We start from the raw sequence: 20,335 nt of genomic DNA, 5'->3' as shown, positions 1-20,335 counted from the left end.
GATGGAGCGGGTTGGCAGAGGAGGAAGGGAGACCTCAGGAGAATACAGCGGGATGCCCGGGCAGCAGCATCCAACAGGTGAGAGCAATGCGGCTAGGCCTCACCTCACTACACGCTGCTGTCAGGGTGCTTATGGTAATACATGCCGCAGCCTCCACGATACTGCAACAGAGTATTTCTGGCCACGTGCTGTGGGCAGCTGATGGAGTGGGGGAGAGTTGTAATTATGCTGCACTTGCAAGGTTCAGTTCAGTATGCCGAATGTGTGCCTTAAAAATATTATTGGATGAAAGATTGATCTTTTAATATTACAATCTCTTATTGAAGTTGTACACTTTACAGTAAATGCATGTACAGACAGATCGTCAGCTGAAGCCAGCTTGAGTGTAATAGGCAGTAGTGTACCATAATATCTCATTATGCAATACACACTGAATACATAGAAATGTCAGACAGCAAATAGAGACTGAGACTGAATATTATAATCACAAAAGTAGATCTGCAGAACTCTATCAAAAAGGACAGATTTTGAAGTGACAGCAAAACCATAAACAGTAAAGACAGGCCTGGACAGGACTGCAGGGATAGGGAAGGTTTGTAGGCTTTATTATTATTATTACACCACTACCACAACCCATAGTAACATGCTTATGCTTCTGGCATTTATTTTGACTACTGAAACTCTCCAGTAGCTGCTGCATTTTCTACCCCCGGCTCATACACGGGTCAATCATTTTTCCCATGTTTTTTAGGGAAAAAGTTGGGGGGGTCGGCTTATACTTGGGTCGGCTTATACACGAGTATATACGGTAAGAAGATTCTCTTGGGGTTTAATTTACCAAGACATCCTCAGAATTCGCCAAGAACCTGCAGCAGGGATGTCATAAGGGATTACAAAAAGCTGGACTCAACACGAATAAAAAATAGTTTGTGATTGTATGGTTATTTTATATGTTTGTCCGTGAAAATGGACAGCTTTCTGCTCCTTTACCACATATCACACATTTCTAAATTCTATAGCATTGTGCCACAATAAAAAGAAAAAAATTCACACACAGTAAACATGAACAAAAACACGTTCACATGTCAGGGAAAAAATAAATAAATTAAAAAGGGGAGAAAATAACCGTAATATTTTTAATTAAATCCAGGACAGTCTGAGTTTAAACCTTCTGATTATGGGCTCATGCATGCGACTGAAGCCAAACAATTGTTAGCATGAGAACCATGGGGGCATGCCTCATTTTGCAGCAAACCACTTACAATAGCTCTGGGCACAGATCATCTTCACTTCCTTCGGCTGCTGGTTCCCAATGTGTCACCTGACCGTCATGCATGCATCAAGAGCCATTCAGGGGATGCAGCTGCAGGAAGTGAAGAGGATCTACAAACGGAGCTCTTGTAAGTGGTTTGCACAGCATGCTGCTCTGTATTTGCTTTTTGGCAGGGTGGTTAGTGTCAGCCCACCTGTGCCAGATAAATGAGACCCTACTGTGCTAACTTTTAAGGCCCCATTCACACTTAGAAACGCAAAACTCTGGCGATTTTTGCTGGCGTTTTGCAGGAGTAATTTTTCCGTGATTTCACATGGAAAAATCACTGAACACTGCAGTGATTTTGCTGCAATCACGTTTAGCGCTTCTATAGCACTGAAACGCGATCGCCGGGAAATCGTCTGCAAATGGTGCAGGCGACACGTTTGCATTTCGTGTTTTGGGGAGATTAGCGCAAATCGCCCAAGTAAGAACAGGCCCATAGGGTTTCATTACACTAGCGCTTTTAAAAAGCGCTAGCGTTTGAGCGTTTTGCCGAAATGGTGGCAAACCGCTCTAGTGTGAATGGGCCCTAAGCAAACCTTACCCTAGGTCAAGAAGAAAAAACAAAAAAAAAAGCACCAGTTACACTTACTGGTAACGGTGTTTCTATACATCAGCTGGGACACCCTCTGGAGGGATTAGGCATTCCCAGACGTGGGAGAAGCATAAACCAAAAAATATAAAAAGCCCCCCCCCACTCTAACCTCTGTGTATATATAGTAAATAAAACCAAAACACCAGGAAAAAGAGGAGCAAAGCACCTCCTAGTGATCCACTAAAAAATGAAGACAGGTACAAGGGAATGCAACAGATAGGGTAGGGTAATAGACAGTGTCCTAGATGATGTATAGAAACACTGTTACTGGAAAGTCTAACTGGTGCTTTTCTCTTATCCATCAGCTGGGACACCCTCTGGACAGATAAAAAACTAAATACCCACCTAGGACCATACAGCCTGGAGCACTTTCCTGCCAAACTATAAATCTTGCTGAGAAAGCACATCTACTCTATAAATGCTTGACAAAAGTGGAAGAACATGCCCAAGTTGCCGCTTGACATATCTGCTGAACTGTAGCCCCTGTTCTCTACGCCCATGATGTGGAGATAGATCGGGTACTAGATAGTGGAGTGGAGTCTGAAATCTTGTAGGCGAAAGAAATAACCTCACAAATCCACCTGGCAATAGTCTGCCTAGAAGCTTGTTTCCCCTTATTTTTCCCCTTAAATAATCCAAATAAATGAGAAGACTTACTAAACTCTCTAGTTTTAGAGCTCTTCTGATATCCAAACAATGAAACTGACTCCTTAGCACAAGAAGGATTATCACAAAACGAGGGAAGTATAGTAATATTCGGTGATCTATGAAAGTCTGATAAGACTTTAGGTAAGTATTTTGGATCAAGACATAAGATAATTTTATCTGGAAAGATTGTCAGGAAAGGATTTTTAATGTATAAAGCGTGAAGATCCCCCAACCTCCTGGCTGACGTGATAGCTACTAAAAAGGACACCTTAAAGGAATAGTCAGGCAAAAAAATATTTTTTTTTAAAATCAGCGTTATTCACCTGGGGCTTTCTCCAGCCCCTTGCAGCTGACTGTCCCACGCTGGCCACTCCGCTCTCTGCCGCCGTCCCGGGCTCCCCGCATGGTGTAGAGGACGACCTTGAGGTCGTCCAGACTGCGCCTGGGTGAAGCGCCGCTGTCAATCATGGCCACACTGTCCGCAGCACACTGCGCCGCGGACGTGGCCATGATTGACAGTGGCGCGTTACGCAGGCGTAGTAAGGACTAGAGAACATCTCTGGAGCTCTTACTACTTCCGGGTCGCACTGGCCCGGAGTAGTACGCCTGCGCTGCCCGGCTGAGCGCGTCCTTCGCGCTCCTGTTGCCGGGCACTCTCTGCGCATGAGCGTGACGTCATTCATGACATCACGCACACGCGCAGAAAGTGCCCGGCAACAGGAGCGCGATCTAGAACGCGCTCCGCCGGGCAGCGCAGGCGTACTACTCCGGGTCAGTGCGACCCGGAAGTAGTAAGAGCCCCAGGGATTTGGAGATGTTCGCTGGCGAACGGTTCGGGAACCGTTCGCCACATCTCTAGTAAGGACAACCTCGATGTCATCCTCTGCACTGTGCGGGGAGCCCGGGGCGGCGGCGGAGAGGGGAGCGGCCAGCGTGGGATAGTCGGCTGCAAGGGCCTGGAGAAAGCCCCAGATGAGTAATGCTGATTTTTTTTTATTTTTTGCCTGACGATTCCTTTAAAGGATACCACAGCTGAACAGAAGATCCAGTGTGTAGGGGGTTAAAATTACATACTGTGACCTCCTCCTGCCCCCATCGTCTGCTGCCGTTCGTGGAAGATTCATGCCGGTGTCCCAGCGACTTGCTTGACCCTTGACCTGGATATAAATCTTCATCTCTTCACTTCTGGTGGTGCATAGCTATGTGCTCCGAAGCACGCTGTCCCCTGCGTCTACTCTGGGCTGCGTGTGCGCTCCATTACACCAAGTTTCACATGATTAATTAGAGAGGGTCACACTGGGTGGGAGTGGATCACGCTGGGTGGGGAGAGGTTGGCATAAAGCTGGGTGCTGGTGGGGGGTGAGATAACTCGTTCAAGAAACAAAAATCGCATTGCAAACGATCCCAAAATGCTGTATGCAGTGCATTTGTGATTTACATACATCACAATTATAGTGTGAATGCTTCCTGAGGGAAACTGTCATAGCGCTTCTCTGTTCGCTGGCATTCAGCAAAGCTCTGTAAATTCCCGGAAAAGTATTTTAGTGTGAATGGGACCTTAGTGCCATAGCCCCATTGTCACATATATGACCGGATAATACCCACTCCCTGCATGCAATGTATTGTGACTCCTGCTGCTGGACATACACTAGGAGCAGAGGAGTGCCGACTTAACCACCCTGGCGTTCTATGAAATGCGCCAGGGTGGCGGCGCAGCACTATTTTTTGTGTTTTGTTTTTTTTAAATCATGTAGCTAGCACTAGGCTATTCCCCAATCCCTGCGGCGTCCCTCCCACCCTTCCGATCGCCGCGTCTTCTCATAAGGTAATCCCGTTCTGAACGGGATTTCCTTTAGGGCTTTCCCCGTCGCCATGGCGACGATCGTGATGACATCGGCGTTGTGACGTCATCGGGAGTCCCGATCCACCCCTCAGCGCTGCCTGGCATTGATTGGCCAGGCTGCGCACGGGGTCTCTGGGGGGTCCCTATAACGCGGCGGGTAGCGGCGCATTGGCGGCGATCGATGTAAACACACAGCAAGCAAAGTGCTTGCTGCGTGTTTTAAAAAAAATAAAATTGTCAAAATCGGCCCAGCGGGGCCCGAGTGGCACCCTCTGGCGGTTATGGACGAGCTGAGCTAGTCATTCCCGCCAAGGAGGTTAAAGAAAACTTGTGACGAAAAAAAACTCCCACGGGGGGTACGCACCTAGGGTGGGGGGGAAGCCTCCGGATCCTATTGAGGCTTCCCCCGTCCTCCTGTGTCCCATGGCGGTGGCGATAAAGCTCCCCAAACAGTGGGGATGTAAATATTTACCTTCCCGGCTCCAGCGCAGGTGCAGTATTGGCTCTCCGCCTCACAGATAGGCAGAAATAGCCGATCGCTGTCGGGCAGCTCTACTGCGCAGGCGCAAATCTCCTGCGCAGTAGAGCGGACCCAACGGAGATCGGCTATTTTCGCCTATCTCCATGCAGAGAGCCGCAACAGCGCCCCCACTGGAGTCAGGAAAGGTAAATAAATCAGCGCTGGTCAGGGGAGGATTCTGGGACACTTTGGGGGAGCCAGCGCTGGACTGCCTACAGCTACAGGGGTGGGGGAAGCCTCATTAGGACCCTGAGGCTTCCCCCCCTACTGAGGTGAGTACCCCCCAGGGGAACCTTTTTTTTGTTACAGGTACTCTTTAAAGCTGATCACACAGGCAGGCGACAGAGTGGTGAGAACTCCAGAGAAGACTTTGCAAAAACCATGCTAGTTCAAAGCACAGTGATATGAGAGCACACAAGTATTCTTTCTGAACTCAATGGACATATGGCTTTTTTCCACCTAAATTACTGTAATTGCTGAGATAAGACAGCCTAAAAGTGTTATTAAATGCTGAACTGAACTTTTTGCCATTCATATTTGCCCATACTGAAAGCTGGATATCACAGTGATTTAACCATCACTGACACAAAAGGTGTCAGTCTGGCATGAAGTGCAGGGACACAGGGGGCAGAGTGAATGCTGCACCAGGTTTATATTACAGCCCTGTAAACCATTCATTGCCTCTCTCATCACACTGAATGGCCAGCGTCTTGATATGTTAATAAGCCACACTTATCTGCATATTCAAGACATTCCTGTGAACTGAAGGACCTGGGAAGGGGCTTTGTACCTGCTGCACATATAATGAGAAGGAGGAGAGCTTCTGTCCACTGCTGGGAGAGATCTGGTGACTCACCAAAAGGAAAAGCAATAGAGCCATACATTCTATTGTGGTCGGCTCCACAAAGTTTACAAGGTCTGACTCATCTGTGCTAGGAGCTTCCCCCGCCCCTCCTCACTGCTGATAGGAAGGAGCTGAGGAGGAGGCGGAGATGTGTCTCTGCACTCAGCACTGCCTGATTCAAAACTACATGCAGAGGAAAGTGTCTCTGCTTTAGACTCCGAGGCTAATCAAATCAGCCAGGCGGGAACAGAGACCCAGGTGGGCACTCCGCCCAGCTAATAGGCTCTGGGGAGAACACAGAAGTGTTAGAGGAAGCTGTACCCAGAGACTCAACAGAGTGGAGAACCAAACTCTGTTGGGCCATGCTGGAGCTATGAGTATCAGATTTGCCCTCTACCTTTGCACTTCTCCAAAACCTGAGGAAGTAGTTTGAGAGGAGGGAAAGCCCCGAAGGTCCACGGAACTGATAGAACATCCAACCCCAGAGAACTCGCACTGTTGAAGGAAAAAAAGTGAGGAACTTTTGTGTTTACTGGAGAGGCAAAAAGATCGATCTACGGAATTCCTAGTTTTACCATTTCCCAAAGAAAAACTTCCCGATTTACAGTGGTTTGCATAAGTATTCGGCCCCCTGAAGTTATCCACATTTTGTCATATTACTGCCACAAACATGAATCAATTTTATTGGAATTCCACGTGAAATACCAATACAAAGTGGTGTACACGTGAGAAGTGGAGCAAAAATCATACAGGATCCCCCCCCCAAAAAAAATTACTGCAAAGGGGAATGTGCGTAATTATTCCACACCCTGAGTCAATACTTTGTAGAACCACCTTTTGCTGCAATTACAGCTGCCAGTCTTTTAGGGCATGTCTCTACCAGCTTTGCACATCTAGAGACTGAAATCCTTGCCCATTCTTCTTTGCAAAAGAGATCCAGCTCAGATTAGATGGACAGCGTTTGTCAACAGCAGTTTCCAGATCTTGCCACAGATTCTCGATTGGATTTAGATCTGGACTTTGACTGGGCCATTCTAACACATGGATATGTTTTGGTTTTAAACCATTTCATTGTTGCCCTGGCTTTATGTTTAGGGTCGTTGTCCTGCTGGAAGGTGAACCTCCACCCCAGTCCCAAGTCTTTTGCAGACTCCAAAAGGTTTTCTTCCAAGATTGCCCTGTATTTGGCTCCATCCATCATCCCATCAACTCTGACCAGCTTCCCTGTCCCTGCTGAAGTGCTGAAGAGAAGCACCCCCAGAGCATGATGCTGCCACCACCATATTTGACAGTGGGGATTTTGTGTTCAGAGTGATGTGCAGTGTTAGTTTTCCGCCACACATAGCGTTTTGCACTTTGGCCAAAAAAAGTTCCATTTTCGTCTCATCTGACCAGAGCACCTTCTTCCACATATTTGCTGTGTTGCTCACATGGCTTGTGGCAAACTGCAAACGGGACTTCTTATGCTTTTCTGTTAAAAATGGCTTTCTTCTTGCCACTCTTCCATAAAGGCCAACTTTGTGCAGTGCACGACTAATAGCGGTCCTATGGACAGATTCCCCCACCTGAGCTGTAGATATCTGCAGCTCGTCCAGAGTCACTATGGGCCTCTTGACTGCATTTCTGATCAGCACTCTTCTTGTTCGGCCTGCGAGTTTAGGTGGAAGGCCTTGTCTTGGTAGGTTTACAGTTGTGCCATACTCCTTCCATTTCTGAATGATCGCTTGAACAGTGCTCCATGAGATTTTCAAGGCTTTGTAAATCTTTTTGTAGCCTAAGCCTGCTTTAAATTTCTCAATAACTTTATCCCTGACCTGTCTGGTGCGTTCTTTGGACTTCATGGTTTTGTTGCTCCCAATATTCTCTTAGACAACCTCTGAGGCAGTCACAGAGCAGCTGTATTTGTACTGACATTAGATTACACACAGGTGCACTCTATTTAGTCATTAGCACTCATCAGGCAATGTCTATGGGCAACTGACTGCACTCAGACCAAAGGGGGCTGAATAATTATGCACACCCCACTTTGCAGTTATTTGTAAAAAATGTTTGGAATCATGTATGATTTTTGTTCCACTTCTCACATGTATACCACTTTGTATTGGTCTTTCACGTGGAATTCCAATAAAATTGATTCATTGTGGCAGTAATATGACAAAATGTTGAAAACTTCAAGGGGCCCGAATACTTTTGTAATTCCCACTCCCACTGGTCGACCTTGTGGTGGCTCAAATAATCCGCTTCCAGAAGAACGACCGAAGATTTGCTTCCGCCCAAACAAAAATCTCAGTTGCAAGAAGAGACAGATTTGACAATCCGGTAACCCCGTTTGTTCAGATAAGATATTGTTGAAATATCGGAGAAAAAGGGAACGTGCTCGTGCCAAATCAAGTTTTGAAACGCTAGAAGCACTTCTTTTACTGCTAGAAGTTTTCTGAAGTTGGACGACTTCCTGGATATCACCTTGGACCATCTCCCCTCGGAGTGTTGACCCAATGCTGTGGCACCCCAACCCCAGGCGCTGCAGTCTGTATAAATTCTCACTTTATCATTCTGCCTCCACACTCTGCCTTGTGTTATGTTTAGAGGATTTAACCACCAATGAAAACTGTTTTACCTGTACCAGAATCTGAACTAGAGGTTCCAAAGATTCCGGAGTTTTGTTCCAAACCCGCAGTAACCACCTTAGAAGTTCAAAACTGTGAAAGTGTGTCCAGGTGACTGCCGGAAAGGAAGCGGTCAGTAAACCAGTAGCAGTGTTCTCCCCAGGCCTAATTAAGTGGGCGGGCCGCCTGGCTGATTTGAATGCCCACCCACCTGCTTTCCTGCCCATCGAACTAGAAAAAAGTGGAGCTGTAAAACTGCAGCCATGAGCCCTTCACTGCCTTCTATCAGTGGCCGTCTCAGACAATAGCGAAAGCCTCCGCTATATACACTTCAGGTGACTTCTCTGCCTGTGTGACCTCCTCCTGGTACAGTGATTGGCTGGGTAGGTTGTAAGGGGCGGGACCATGCTCTGCATACGGAAGTGAGCTGTGATCCAAACTTCATGGAGTGTGTCAGCCTCAGCTTCTCCCTAGTGCTGTGTTTCTACTCTGCTAGTCCGCCCCACTTTGCTGGCTGCCTGTGTGTGCATTGCATTCACATGTGTTAACTCGCAGGCAGCTCAGCTAGTGGAGGCGGGCGGGCGGACGGACGTCCGATACACATCTAGTGTGATAGAATGTAGTGGAGGCTACTGCTGTGTGGGGGAGGCTGAAGCTGTCTCTCACACCCAGCGAAACCAGTGTGCTCCCTCTGTCCTGGCTGGATGAATGTCATCAGCAGCCAGTCCCATCCCTTCCGTGCAGCTCCAAGGCAGTGCACAGATAAGATCAGGCAGTGCACGACATTGAGCTGAGCCGCCCCGCCCCCTCTGTATCCCGGCTGCTTCTCTTCAACAGAAGCTGTTCTGATTTATGCCGCACCTGATGCCTGGAATACTGCACATGAACTCCTTCCACTGGTATGAGATCTGTGTCCACTAATGAGCAGGAGCACTTTTTTTTCTGATATATTTCAGTCTGCAGAGCTTTCAAGCTAGGGGACCTGGGAAAACAAACAAACAATGACTGCAGTCAGCTGCAATTTAGATAAGCTGACTTGCTGGAGATGGAGGATGGTGCTGAATGCTGTCTGTGTCATCCTCCCTGATTGCCCATAAGTGTTTATACTTTACTTGATTTACAACTGTAAAAAGTTGGCCTAGAGCAGTAAAAAGCACAAATCTGGTTGTGGTAGTTGGGCAAAGTCTGTTAAAAGTTTCCCACTGATGCAAAAAGTAAATATGGAACACAGTTCATGTGTTGAAGGTATGTGCAGGTGGATTGAAAGGGCAGTGTGTGGGTGGGGAGTGATTCTTGCAGAGTTCACATGCATGCAATGTCATATGTCATATGGATGTTATTTACTGCTGTGGTCCAGCGGTATTGCAGATAATTTAGTATAATACAGATCACTGTACACTATCTGCAATACCCCTCTACCCCAGCAACAAATAACATCCATATGAAAAGCACCCCCCCCCCTCCTTTTGAAATGCAACAAACACTCTTGTATGATACGTGAAATTAACCGACATATTAACTGCAATGATCACCCCTAGTATGAAATGCAACTATATCACCAATATTCAGTTTTCTCATCAGGCACTTTTAGAGGAGTGCTTCACCCAGCTAATTTTGGTAAGCACAGGCTGTCATCGTTTCTCCTCCTCATCCTTTGCGGTAAGCACAGTTGCATCCGCCCTGAATACCCCTGTAGCACCCCACCCGGCTACTTTTTCATGCCACCCGGCTGGAAAAAAATTCTGGGGAGAACACTGCAGTAGTAACACGTTTCTCACTTTCCTTTGCAATTTGTCTACCTTCTTGAGAAAAATCCTCACATATCCCATAATCGATCACATACCCCAGAAACAAAATTGACTGGGTAGGATTTAGATTTGACTTCTGATAATTTATGATCCAGCCCATTTGAGATTGGATCTGAATCACCTGATCTCTGTGTAACCTGAGACTTTCCTCTGTTTTGCTAAAAAGTAAGAGATAGTCTAGATAAGGCACTATGGTAATTCCCTGTCACCTAATGCTAGGTACACACCATACAATTTTCTGGCAGATTTTCCTGCCAGATCAATAATTTCCAAAATGTCCAATCTGAATTTTGATTGATTTTCTGATCATTTTTTGGATCAATTTTCATTCGGTTTTGTGAAAAATTGAAAGACCGATAAAATAAAGAAAAATTGAAAAATCAACCGAAATTCAGATGGGACATGTTGGAAATAATCGATCTGGCAGGTAAATCTGCCAGAAAATAGTATGGTGAGTATCTAGCATTAGAACCTTCAATACCTCTGATAACACCTTTGTGAAAATCGGGGGTGCTGAAGCTATTCCGAAGGGTAGAGCCTGAATTGATAATGGAACATCTGTTCCTCCATATGAATTGCAAATCTCAGAAACTTTTGATGAGAGCTGGCAATCAGAAATGTGTAGAGATGCGTCCTGCAAATCTATTGACACAAAATATTCCTCCCCCTGTAACAGGGATCTCACTGAAAATATGTTTTCCATCCTGAACTTTTTGTAAACTAAATAAGGATTTAGGGATTTTAAATTTAGAATGAACCTAAAATCCCCGCTGGTTTTTGTCACCAAACAAACGTGGGAATAATCCTGAAATTCCTCCACTCAAGGAACTGGAATAATTACATTCTTTAAATTTAATTTCTCTCAGTTTGAAGTCCCCTGGCCTTTTTCTATTCCAGAGGAAGGCCATTTATGAATCCCCTCGGAGGTGGCAGAACAAAAAATTGTGGACGATACCCATCCTTTATAATTCGTACAATAAAACGATCTGGATCTATCAGACTCCAATGGGCCTGGGAAGGAGCAGCCGCACCTGGTAACAAGGCAAAAGAAGCTGATCCCCACGCCTTTTTACGCGGGATATCTTTTCTTTTATCCATAGCATTCTTAAACACACCGCATCTTCAAAGGAGAGATCAGCATCTTTAGAATACTTTGATAAAGAAGCGTATAATTTAGGACACTTAATAAATTGATCAATATTTGTGTGAGCAAAAACGGATATTTCCTTTTAGCCGATTTAGGAATAAACAGACAAAACTCAGGCTCCTGCCATTGAGATTCATTATATCTTTAACCTCCTTAGCGGTAACCCCGTGCTGGACACGGGGTAAGCCGCCGGAGGGTGCCGCTCAGGCCCTGCTGGGCCGATTTACATAATTTTTTTTTTTTTTTGCTACACGCAGCTAGCACTTTGCTAGCTGCGTGTGCATAACGATCGCCGCCGTCGCCAACCGATTCGCCGCCCCAGTCCCCCCCCCAGACCCCTTGCGCTGCCTTGCCAATCAGTGCCAGGCAGCGCTGAGGGGTGGATCGGAGCACCCACTGACGTCACAACGTCGGTGACGTCATCGCGATCGTCGCCATGGCGACGGGAAAGCCCATACAGGGAGTCCCGTTCAGAACGGGATTCCCTGCAGGGTAAAAGCGCCGGTGGCGATCGGAGGGGTGGGAGGGATAGCGAAGGGAGGGGGGAAGCATGTAGCTAGCGCTAGGCTAGCTACATGCTTTAAAAAAAAAAAAAAAAAGTGATGCGCTGCCCCCTGGCGGATTTATTGTACCGCCAGGGAAGTTAAGAGATTGATTTGCTGAGCCAGAACTGAATAAACTTGATCCTGGGCAGAAAGCTCTTTCTGAATTTCAGGAATCTGTTCAGTAGAATAGACAGCTTTAAGAAGCTCATTAGTTTCCTCTGTACTGAACAAAAATTTTGAAGCTTTTTTTTTTTTTAAGATCACTATCCGATTCCTTAAAGAGGAGCTGTCAGCCATACTAGGTCAGGAAAAAAACAAACAAATATATAAGTAGATAAATACTTGCTCTACTTACATAACATATGTATTGCACTGTCCACGTTATGATTCCTGTGAATTTTATAAAGGAAAAGTAGAGAATTCTATTCTACACAGTTTCCATATTTACTGTGGCTATTTTGAAGCCAGTCGTGATGTAATATCCAGCCTTAGGGCCCTTTTACACTTAATCAGTTGGCATGCGTTAGTGTGCGTTTTTCCATAGCAGTGCATTGGGAAGAAGATTTCAGTTAAAACGCGTTACGTGTAAAAGAGGCCATAGGAAAACATGGGCATTACTTTGAAAATCAGTTTTCTTTCTATTTTAACTGAGAGCAACTGATTAAATGTAAAAGGACCCAGTCTCCTCTGCCTGATTTGCCCGCCCTTCACTATAGAAAGTGCATTGTTTCACCCTGAGAAATTTTGGCTAATCAGAGAGGAACAGAGGTGTGGGAGGGGAAAACAGGAGGGAAAGAGGCTTCAGCCAATCAGGCTGCATTAGTCAAGTCTGAGGGGAAGTAGAGAAGAAGAAAAAAAAAAAAAACCAGCATGCCCTGAAACTTCTCTTTTGTGTACCAAATTGTCTGTGTACCAAATAAGAGTCATATAAACCGGGGAATGATAAATTATCAACAAGTAAAGTAATAGTGATTTTAACTTTTGGATTGCCTGATTAGCATCCTTATTACGGTACTTGTTTACCAGATAAAAATAAAGAATTGATTTTTGATTTTATTCCTGACAGTTACTCTTTAATCCACCTCAGATAAATCCACTCTACCTTCTATCTCCTCCTCCTCCTCTCTAAAAAAGCCCAAAAGTAGACATTTCTGGAGGATTAGGAGTAACAGCAGCTTTTTATACTTTTTGGTTTGTGTTTCCCCAGAGTCTGGCCATGCCCAATCCTCCAGAGTGTGTCCCTGCTGATGGATAAGAGAAACAGAATCCAGGCTCCTCACCTCAAGTTAGGACATTTCAATATTTTAATATGCAATAGTGAGGTGCTAGAGGTGGTGTAGTAAATGAAACAGCATAGTCAATTAATCATCCGCACACTATGCATGTTACAAGGCCAGAGTTAGGACTCATACTAACACATGGGACCTCGACGTGGTGTATGCGACTACACAAGAGACAATAGGGATAGCGTTGGTTCATGCATGAGTTGCGTGAAAGAGTTTGCATGCGAGTGTGTAGTGGGTTAATTAACTGTAGTATAAGGGTCCATACACTAATCCAATTCAAATGGCCAATCACTGACATTTCCCCAAGGGAAAAAAAAAATTGTCTGACTGTCACTAAATGCTAAGCAAGCTCCATATCAGAAATATAAAATACTTCTGAGATCATTTTATTTCTTTATAAATGATGCTTGGATAAATTAACTGGTATATTACTTTTCAGTATGTTTGCTTAATTGGCATTTAGAAGTTAATAAACTACAGATAAAGTCAGGGGCCAAGGGCTATAATTCTGTTATATAATCCATTATAAACAAAATAAAATCATTTAATTCTTGTATCTCCTCATAATAAAAATGTATTTGATCTAAAAATGAATATACAAATACATGCTTTTTTTACGTTGTATCTTAAGCAGCCCATACACTCAGCCGATTTTCTGGCCGACCGATCGATCCCGATCGATCGATCAATCGATTGCAAATCGGTTGGCCAATCGACCGATCGACGGCCGATTTCGATGGATTTCCATCGAACTTGCAGGGTGGAAAATTTAGGTCGATCTGATGAGATTGCTTATCAGTTTGCATTGGCCTTAATGGAAATCTGATGGCAAAAAAATGCCATCAGATAGAATTCCAATAGATTTCAAACTGAAATCTATTGGAATTCTATCCTGGTAAAAAATGTTCTAAAAACGCATCAGATAGATCATCAGATGCATTTCTTATCTATCTGCTGCCAATCTGACGAGTGTATGGGCACCTTTATGATCAAAGTAAGCTTTGAAATTGTAGCACTTACACAATTTCTTTCAATAAAACCAATTCTGATCATTAACAGACCATCAAACATTTTTTCAGCAAACAACTGTACAAGGCATCAGCAGCGCCACGTGAATGTATTGTAAGCTCTTTATTGCATAAAAGACAGAAAGGCAGCCATAACCAGTGACAGACGCTGATTTGGAAGTGGATTCCATTATCAAGCTATATAGGCACTCTCTCTCAGAGTTTGAACCTCCAGTGGTTCAGATCATTCTTGACTGACAGAACACAGAGAGTATCCCTAGGACCTGTCATGTCCAACCCTGCACCTGTAAAATTTGGAGTGCCACAAGGATGAATCCTATCCCCTCTGCTGTTTGCAATCTACATGTTACCACTCGGTACAATTATCCAACAAGATGACCTGACGTACCACTGCTATGCAGATGACACGCAGCTATACCTGTCCTTCAAACCTGGTGAAACAGTCCCTGCTCCTAAAATAAAATTTGTGCTTAGCTGAGCTAAAAGTGTGGATGAATGACAACTGGTTGAAACTGAATGCTGACAAACCTGAGGTCCTTGTTGTCCAAAGCCAGCGCTCGTTATCAAAACAGCTCTATCCTAAATCAACACCAATCAGGATTGGGAATGCAGACATAAACAGCTTCACCCTTGTGCACAGACTTGGTGTGCTAATCGATGGGGAACCAAGTTTCAGAAACCAAATTTCAGCTGTAGTCAAATCTTCCTAGTTTCATATGAAGAACATTGCAAAAATTAAACATCTGATCCCCCCCCAAAGGATCTTCCAACCCTAGTTCACACCTTCATCACATCACGGCTGGACTACTGCAATGCACTTTATGCTGGCCTCCCAAACTAGGACCTGCACCGCCTGCAATTAGTGCAAAATGCTGCTGCCAGATTGCTAACAAACCAGCCTCGCCTCTGTCACATTACACCGATCCTTCGCTCACTGCACTGGCTACCGGTAAAATGGAGAAAACTCTTCAAGATTGGACTGCTGATATTCAAATCACTGCACAATTTGGGCCCTGGATACATGAAGGACTTGCTGAAGCTGAAGTGTGCTCTCAACTTTAGATCAGCAGGTTCCATAAACTTGGCCACTCCCAGAGTGCCCCTCAAAACCTTTGGAGACTTTCTGTCATGCGGCCCATACTCTTTGGAACTCCCTACCATACCCAGTAAAGACAGCCCCTTCCCTGGAGTTATTCAAATCCAGACTTAAAAGCCACCTGTTTAGCCTGGCATTTCCAGACTTATAGATTTCTTCCTCTGTATCACAATTTATACCAATTAATTAATTATTGGTCTGAGCCATGCTTATGCGCTTTGAGTCCTACGGGAGAAAAACGCTTTACAAATGTTATTTGTTGTGGTTATTGAAATACATTCACGTGGTGCTGCTCATCTCCTGTCTCAACAATTAGATCCTGCTGGGTTACAGGACCATTTCAGCTAAGCACACGTGCTATCCCCATCTCATCTGGGTGCTTGTCAATCTCTGTGTATACATCTGTACAACTAAAATAATATCAGTGACCCCATTTTTGTCAGATGCATACATGTTATTCTTTTTTTAGATTCAGCTATGTGCCATGCCTGACAAAGAAGTGTTAAAAAGGTTTAAAAACTTTTTTTCAATCAGCAAAGGATTAGATGAAACAGTATAACTTATGCTTTGCACATCACAGTTATATCGGTAAGGTCTGGGGTCCACTAGAGCGCTTTCAGCAATTTATGTTTTCTAGGAATCACCAGCTATTCCAAATGTGCTTTTGTGCTGTAAGCAAGTGGCCACAATCCCACAGGAGCTGAAATCACATATTTTTACAATGAAAGTATGCCTCATTTTGGGTTAAAGGTGCGTGACGCATAGCTACTTTTGAGTGGTCCTAACATGACCCACTAAGCCATGATCAATGGGATAGCCCCATAAAACTATCACTGCTTCTACAATGAGATTCAGTGTAATTGTGTGCGACGCGTTAGAATGTAGTAAGTGTGAAAGGGCTCCCTCTTTCAACACATTCAAGCAAGCCCTCAAATGCTGGATACACACCATGAGTTTCAGCGTCGAATGCGTCCGTCGATACGCGTCGATTTGATTATTTCCGAGCATTTCCGAACGAATTTCGATGATTTTTAGGTCGATTGCCATGTAAAGTATGGCAAATCGACCTAACGATCCATCGAAGCTTGAATCGGACATGTCGGAAATAATCGAATTGACGGCCGCATCGAACGCGGAAACGCATGGTGTGTATCCAGCATAAGGAATATTTAACAGCCCCACCTAGTGTTTCCACCCCTCCCTTTAGATTGTAAGCCTCTGGCAGGGTCCTCCACTCCCTAGTGTAATCTACACGATCATGTGCTCCTGTCCTGACAGCCTGTACTTGTATTACTGGGCCTACCTAACCAGCCCATATTGCATGATCATGTATTTTGTACAATTTGCATGTATAACTTTGTTCTATGTGTATAACCTTATGTCTGTCATCCTTGTATCATTGTATATATTTATTGTCCAGCGCTGCGTAATATGTTGGCGCTTTATAAATACAATAAATAATAAGAATAAGAATAATAAAAGGGCCTTAAAGGTTGTAAAAAAAATAATTATGGACATTATCTATAATATGTACAGTAGTGGACAATTTTTCTGGTGCCTCATCAACAGGAAGAGAAGCAATAACTTTCTCTGATATGGTAGAAGTTCAAAATGTCAAAAGTAATTGGCATACACTGTTGATGATTTCAGGTTTAACAAAAAAGAAAACAGAATTTACTGTTAAAAATATTTGTAATTATAGCAACAATGCATGATCTTTGTCAGAGAGATGATCTGCATGTAAGATTAACTGACTCAAAATAAAAATGATCAATCCCTTTGGGTATCAATTAACCAACCTGTTATGTAGCAAAACATATTTATATATGCAAATACTTGTAAAAAAAAACAACAAAAAAAACTAGGAAACTTGACATGGAGGTCTTTCAGAGAATGCAGATGTATAATAAATGGGTTGGCTGGGGATTTTGCAGCATACTGTGATATTTGGTGCCCTCTTCTCCCTGGTAGGAGTAAGGATAGGGATTGGACACTTATTGTGTGCTTTGTAAGTGGTAAGGCTTTTGTTGTCGATGTGGCATTCAATGGTACCGTTGACGATGGGTGTACCACGGCTGACTTCTATAGTGCTTAATTGCAGTGGAGAAGGAGCAGAGTCAATGCTTGTCCGATCTCCAGTTTTCCCCATTCCACAAGCTTTAAATTTTAATCTTGCTGGTACTCTGGCTTTACCTCCTTTGTCTATAAATGGAGCAAGGGGTTGAGGTAGGGAGGGGTTTGTACACAAGAGTTTCTACTCCTCTGCCTCCTGCTTGTGTTTTCTTTCAGATAGTCTATGACTGCTGTGAAGAACATAGAGGCCTCTTTAAAAAGGAACTTTAGCCTAAACAAATATACTGTCATTAAGTTACATTAGTTATGCTAATTAAAATAGATGTGTAATATAATCTCTTACCCACCCTGTTTTAAAAGAACAGGCAACTGTTTGTGATTTCATAAGTGCAGCCATCTTTTTGGTTGAAAGGAGATGACAGGGAGCATGAGACAGTTCCAACTGTCCTGTGTTCTGATCACCCCTCCCAGTTGCTAATCAATGAGAACAACATCAGAAATCCCATCATGCTTTGCACAGCATCAGGAGAAAAATGCTCGGGTAGTTTTCTTTGATGGGGCGGAGCTTAGCTTCTGTACAACTAAAAATAAGGCTTTGGTAAGAAAAACAAAGTTCTGATGCTGTGAAACTGTTAATGAAACTAGTGGTGGGCAAGTAGATGCAAATAACATTGAGTTGATGCAAATTTATGCAGCTTGAAAATGAACCAATCAAATCCTGCTGAGGTAAAATTCGATTGGTTCGTTTCCAAGCTGCATACATTTGTATAAAATGTGAACACATTTGCATCAACTTGAAGTTATTTACATCTACTCAACCATCACTAAAAGAAACACCAAGCCTTTTCAGTGCTGCTGAGAAGATTTTTAGTATGGAGGTTCACTTTAAGATCTGTCTGCTTTTTGGAAGATCATTTTTGTGGTTCCCTCTTCACCTTCTGTTCTGACCACACTAGCGGAATCACTAAGCTGTCAGTCTGCTGTTCATTCTTCCTCCTTTTATTGATGCTCTCAAAGCAATGCTCAGTACTGTTAAATGGGAAGTTCATAATTACTCTTACCGGTAATGGGATTTCCATGTAGTCATCCATGACCGTGCACAGGAGAGATTGCTCCCTTCACCTAAAATGTACATGAAACACAAACTCTTAAAATGGGACCACCTTTTCTCTTCATCCTCAGTGCATTACATATCACTTTTAAAGATACACATAGGCAGAACTTACCAACAGGATTGGTATTTAGGCCCGTCGTGGAGGAATACATGAAAATCCCATTACCCACAAGAATTATAATAAACTTCCATTTGTCTTTCACAACAGGTTATAGGAAATGTTACCAATTACCCCCACTCAAGGCACACAGCTGATAATACCGTTTAGCCAAAAGCAAGGTCTTTACTTAATAAGGTCTTCATGTTTTATGAATGTTGTAAGAGAGGACCAGGTAGCTGCGTTACAAATCTAGGTTACAGAGGCAAAAGCTCTTTCCACCCAAGGAGGACACTGCGCTTGTGGAGTTAGGTTTTAAGTTTTTCAGCAGTTCCAGATCTTTTGGCTCTGTGTAACTGAATCTATCCGGCATTTAACAGAAATATTGATGAGTGTATGGCCTTAAAGTGGACCTGAACTGCACAGGACAGAAGGAAAACATATAGAAATGCACCCTGTATGCATTTAGAGATTTTAGCCTGTCTAATCCCTCCTCATCTGTGTCTAATCACACGTTGTAATTTGATCTCTCCTCTGTGTCATCTGACTGCCACAGCACTAAAGCTCATTTGAAAGCACATGTTAACAATATGAGAAAAGTAAGATTGTTCATTTCACCTGTCAGCGAGTTTAATATTACTGGTGTATAATGCACAGACATTTTCTACAGGGCTTTAGTACATCAAATGTCACTAACTGTTTGTCACAGTGGAACATGAGAAAACAAGCTACAAACAGGTTTCATGTTTTTGTGATGCGAGAATACCAGATATCGCTGAGAGAACCCAAACAGAGACAGGCAGAACATGAAAATGTTGTGCAGATATCAGTGGAGGTTAGAGGAGGGTGAACTGGTACTCTATGATCTGATGGATGCATACATTAAAGAACAGACTGGTACAAAAATCATAATCTTTGTAGCAGCCTTTATCACTTTTGAACACGGAAGTTAAGAGGTCTATGAAATTACTCAGACTACTGCAGATCATCCCTGTGATCACTTAGACCATGTTGGTTTTATTCCTGGATGTTAAATACTTAAATTGCATTGTCTGTAGCTTAACTGGATTCATCAGACTCATATCGGGTAATACGAAGGCCTTCTCTTGTCGATGGACGGAGAGAGGGCCTCTGATTGGGTAGCATACATAGAACTATCAAGAAGGATAGTTAACACATATTGGCCTTTATTCAATTCACTTTTTCCCCTAAGTTTTCTTCTAGGAGATAATTAATCTTCTGTTTAAAATACATTTTAAAAAAAGTACCAAGAAGTAGGTAAAAAAGTACTGCCAAAAAGCAGAGTATTTTCTTGCTTGCTGGTGGCTTAAAGAGAACACAAGCTGAAACTTGGGTTCCAATGAATGCTCTGAAAGGGAAGCATCAGAGAAATTGTTATAGAGAAAAGGACCTGCACGTAAACTCTGCACCACCAAGAATTATATGAAATAACAAGCTTTTATTGAACAATAGAAACATTCATTACATAAAAGCATCTAAAAAGAAGTAAAAACCACTGAATAACACCAATATAGACACATGATAATGCCATAGGTAAAAGACTTCCCCTTCTGATCTATAAGAAATATCCTGCGCTGTAAAAGATCCGAGCCCCGAGTTTGAGTAGAGATCGACCCGGGTCGGACAAGGTGAATAAATGCCTATTGTGAAACAGTGATAGTGATCAAATACAGTGCAAGGACCCGATAGGGAATGAATAAATATGCTCAGACAGATCATATATAAATTAATAAAGTGGCAAGTGATGTA

At 43.6% G+C, this 20,335-nt stretch overlaps 1 protein-coding gene across 2 annotated transcripts in view; it reads right to left on the bottom strand.

Moving 5' to 3' along the window:
• The window catches only part of KXD1 (KxDL motif containing 1), a 59,687-nt gene that overhangs the window by 31,798 nt on the left and 7,554 nt on the right, over nucleotides 1-20,335 (bottom strand). The window contains exon 2 of one of the 2 annotated variants that reach the window (XM_068233909.1): nucleotides 18,416-18,476. The exons of the other annotated variant lie outside the window; for it this stretch is intronic. Within the exon in view, the coding sequence (XP_068090010.1) occupies nucleotides 18,416-18,445 (30 nt within the window). The 5' untranslated portion in view covers nucleotides 18,446-18,476. The remainder of the gene's footprint in view (nucleotides 1-18,415; nucleotides 18,477-20,335) is intronic. 2 annotated transcript variants of the gene reach the window in all.

This window comes from Hyperolius riggenbachi, chromosome 1 (assembly GCF_040937935.1).
Source record: "Hyperolius riggenbachi isolate aHypRig1 chromosome 1, aHypRig1.pri, whole genome shotgun sequence".
NCBI lineage: Eukaryota > Metazoa > Chordata > Amphibia > Anura > Hyperoliidae > Hyperolius > Hyperolius riggenbachi.
This window is presented reverse-complemented; position numbering and strand designations above follow the sequence as displayed.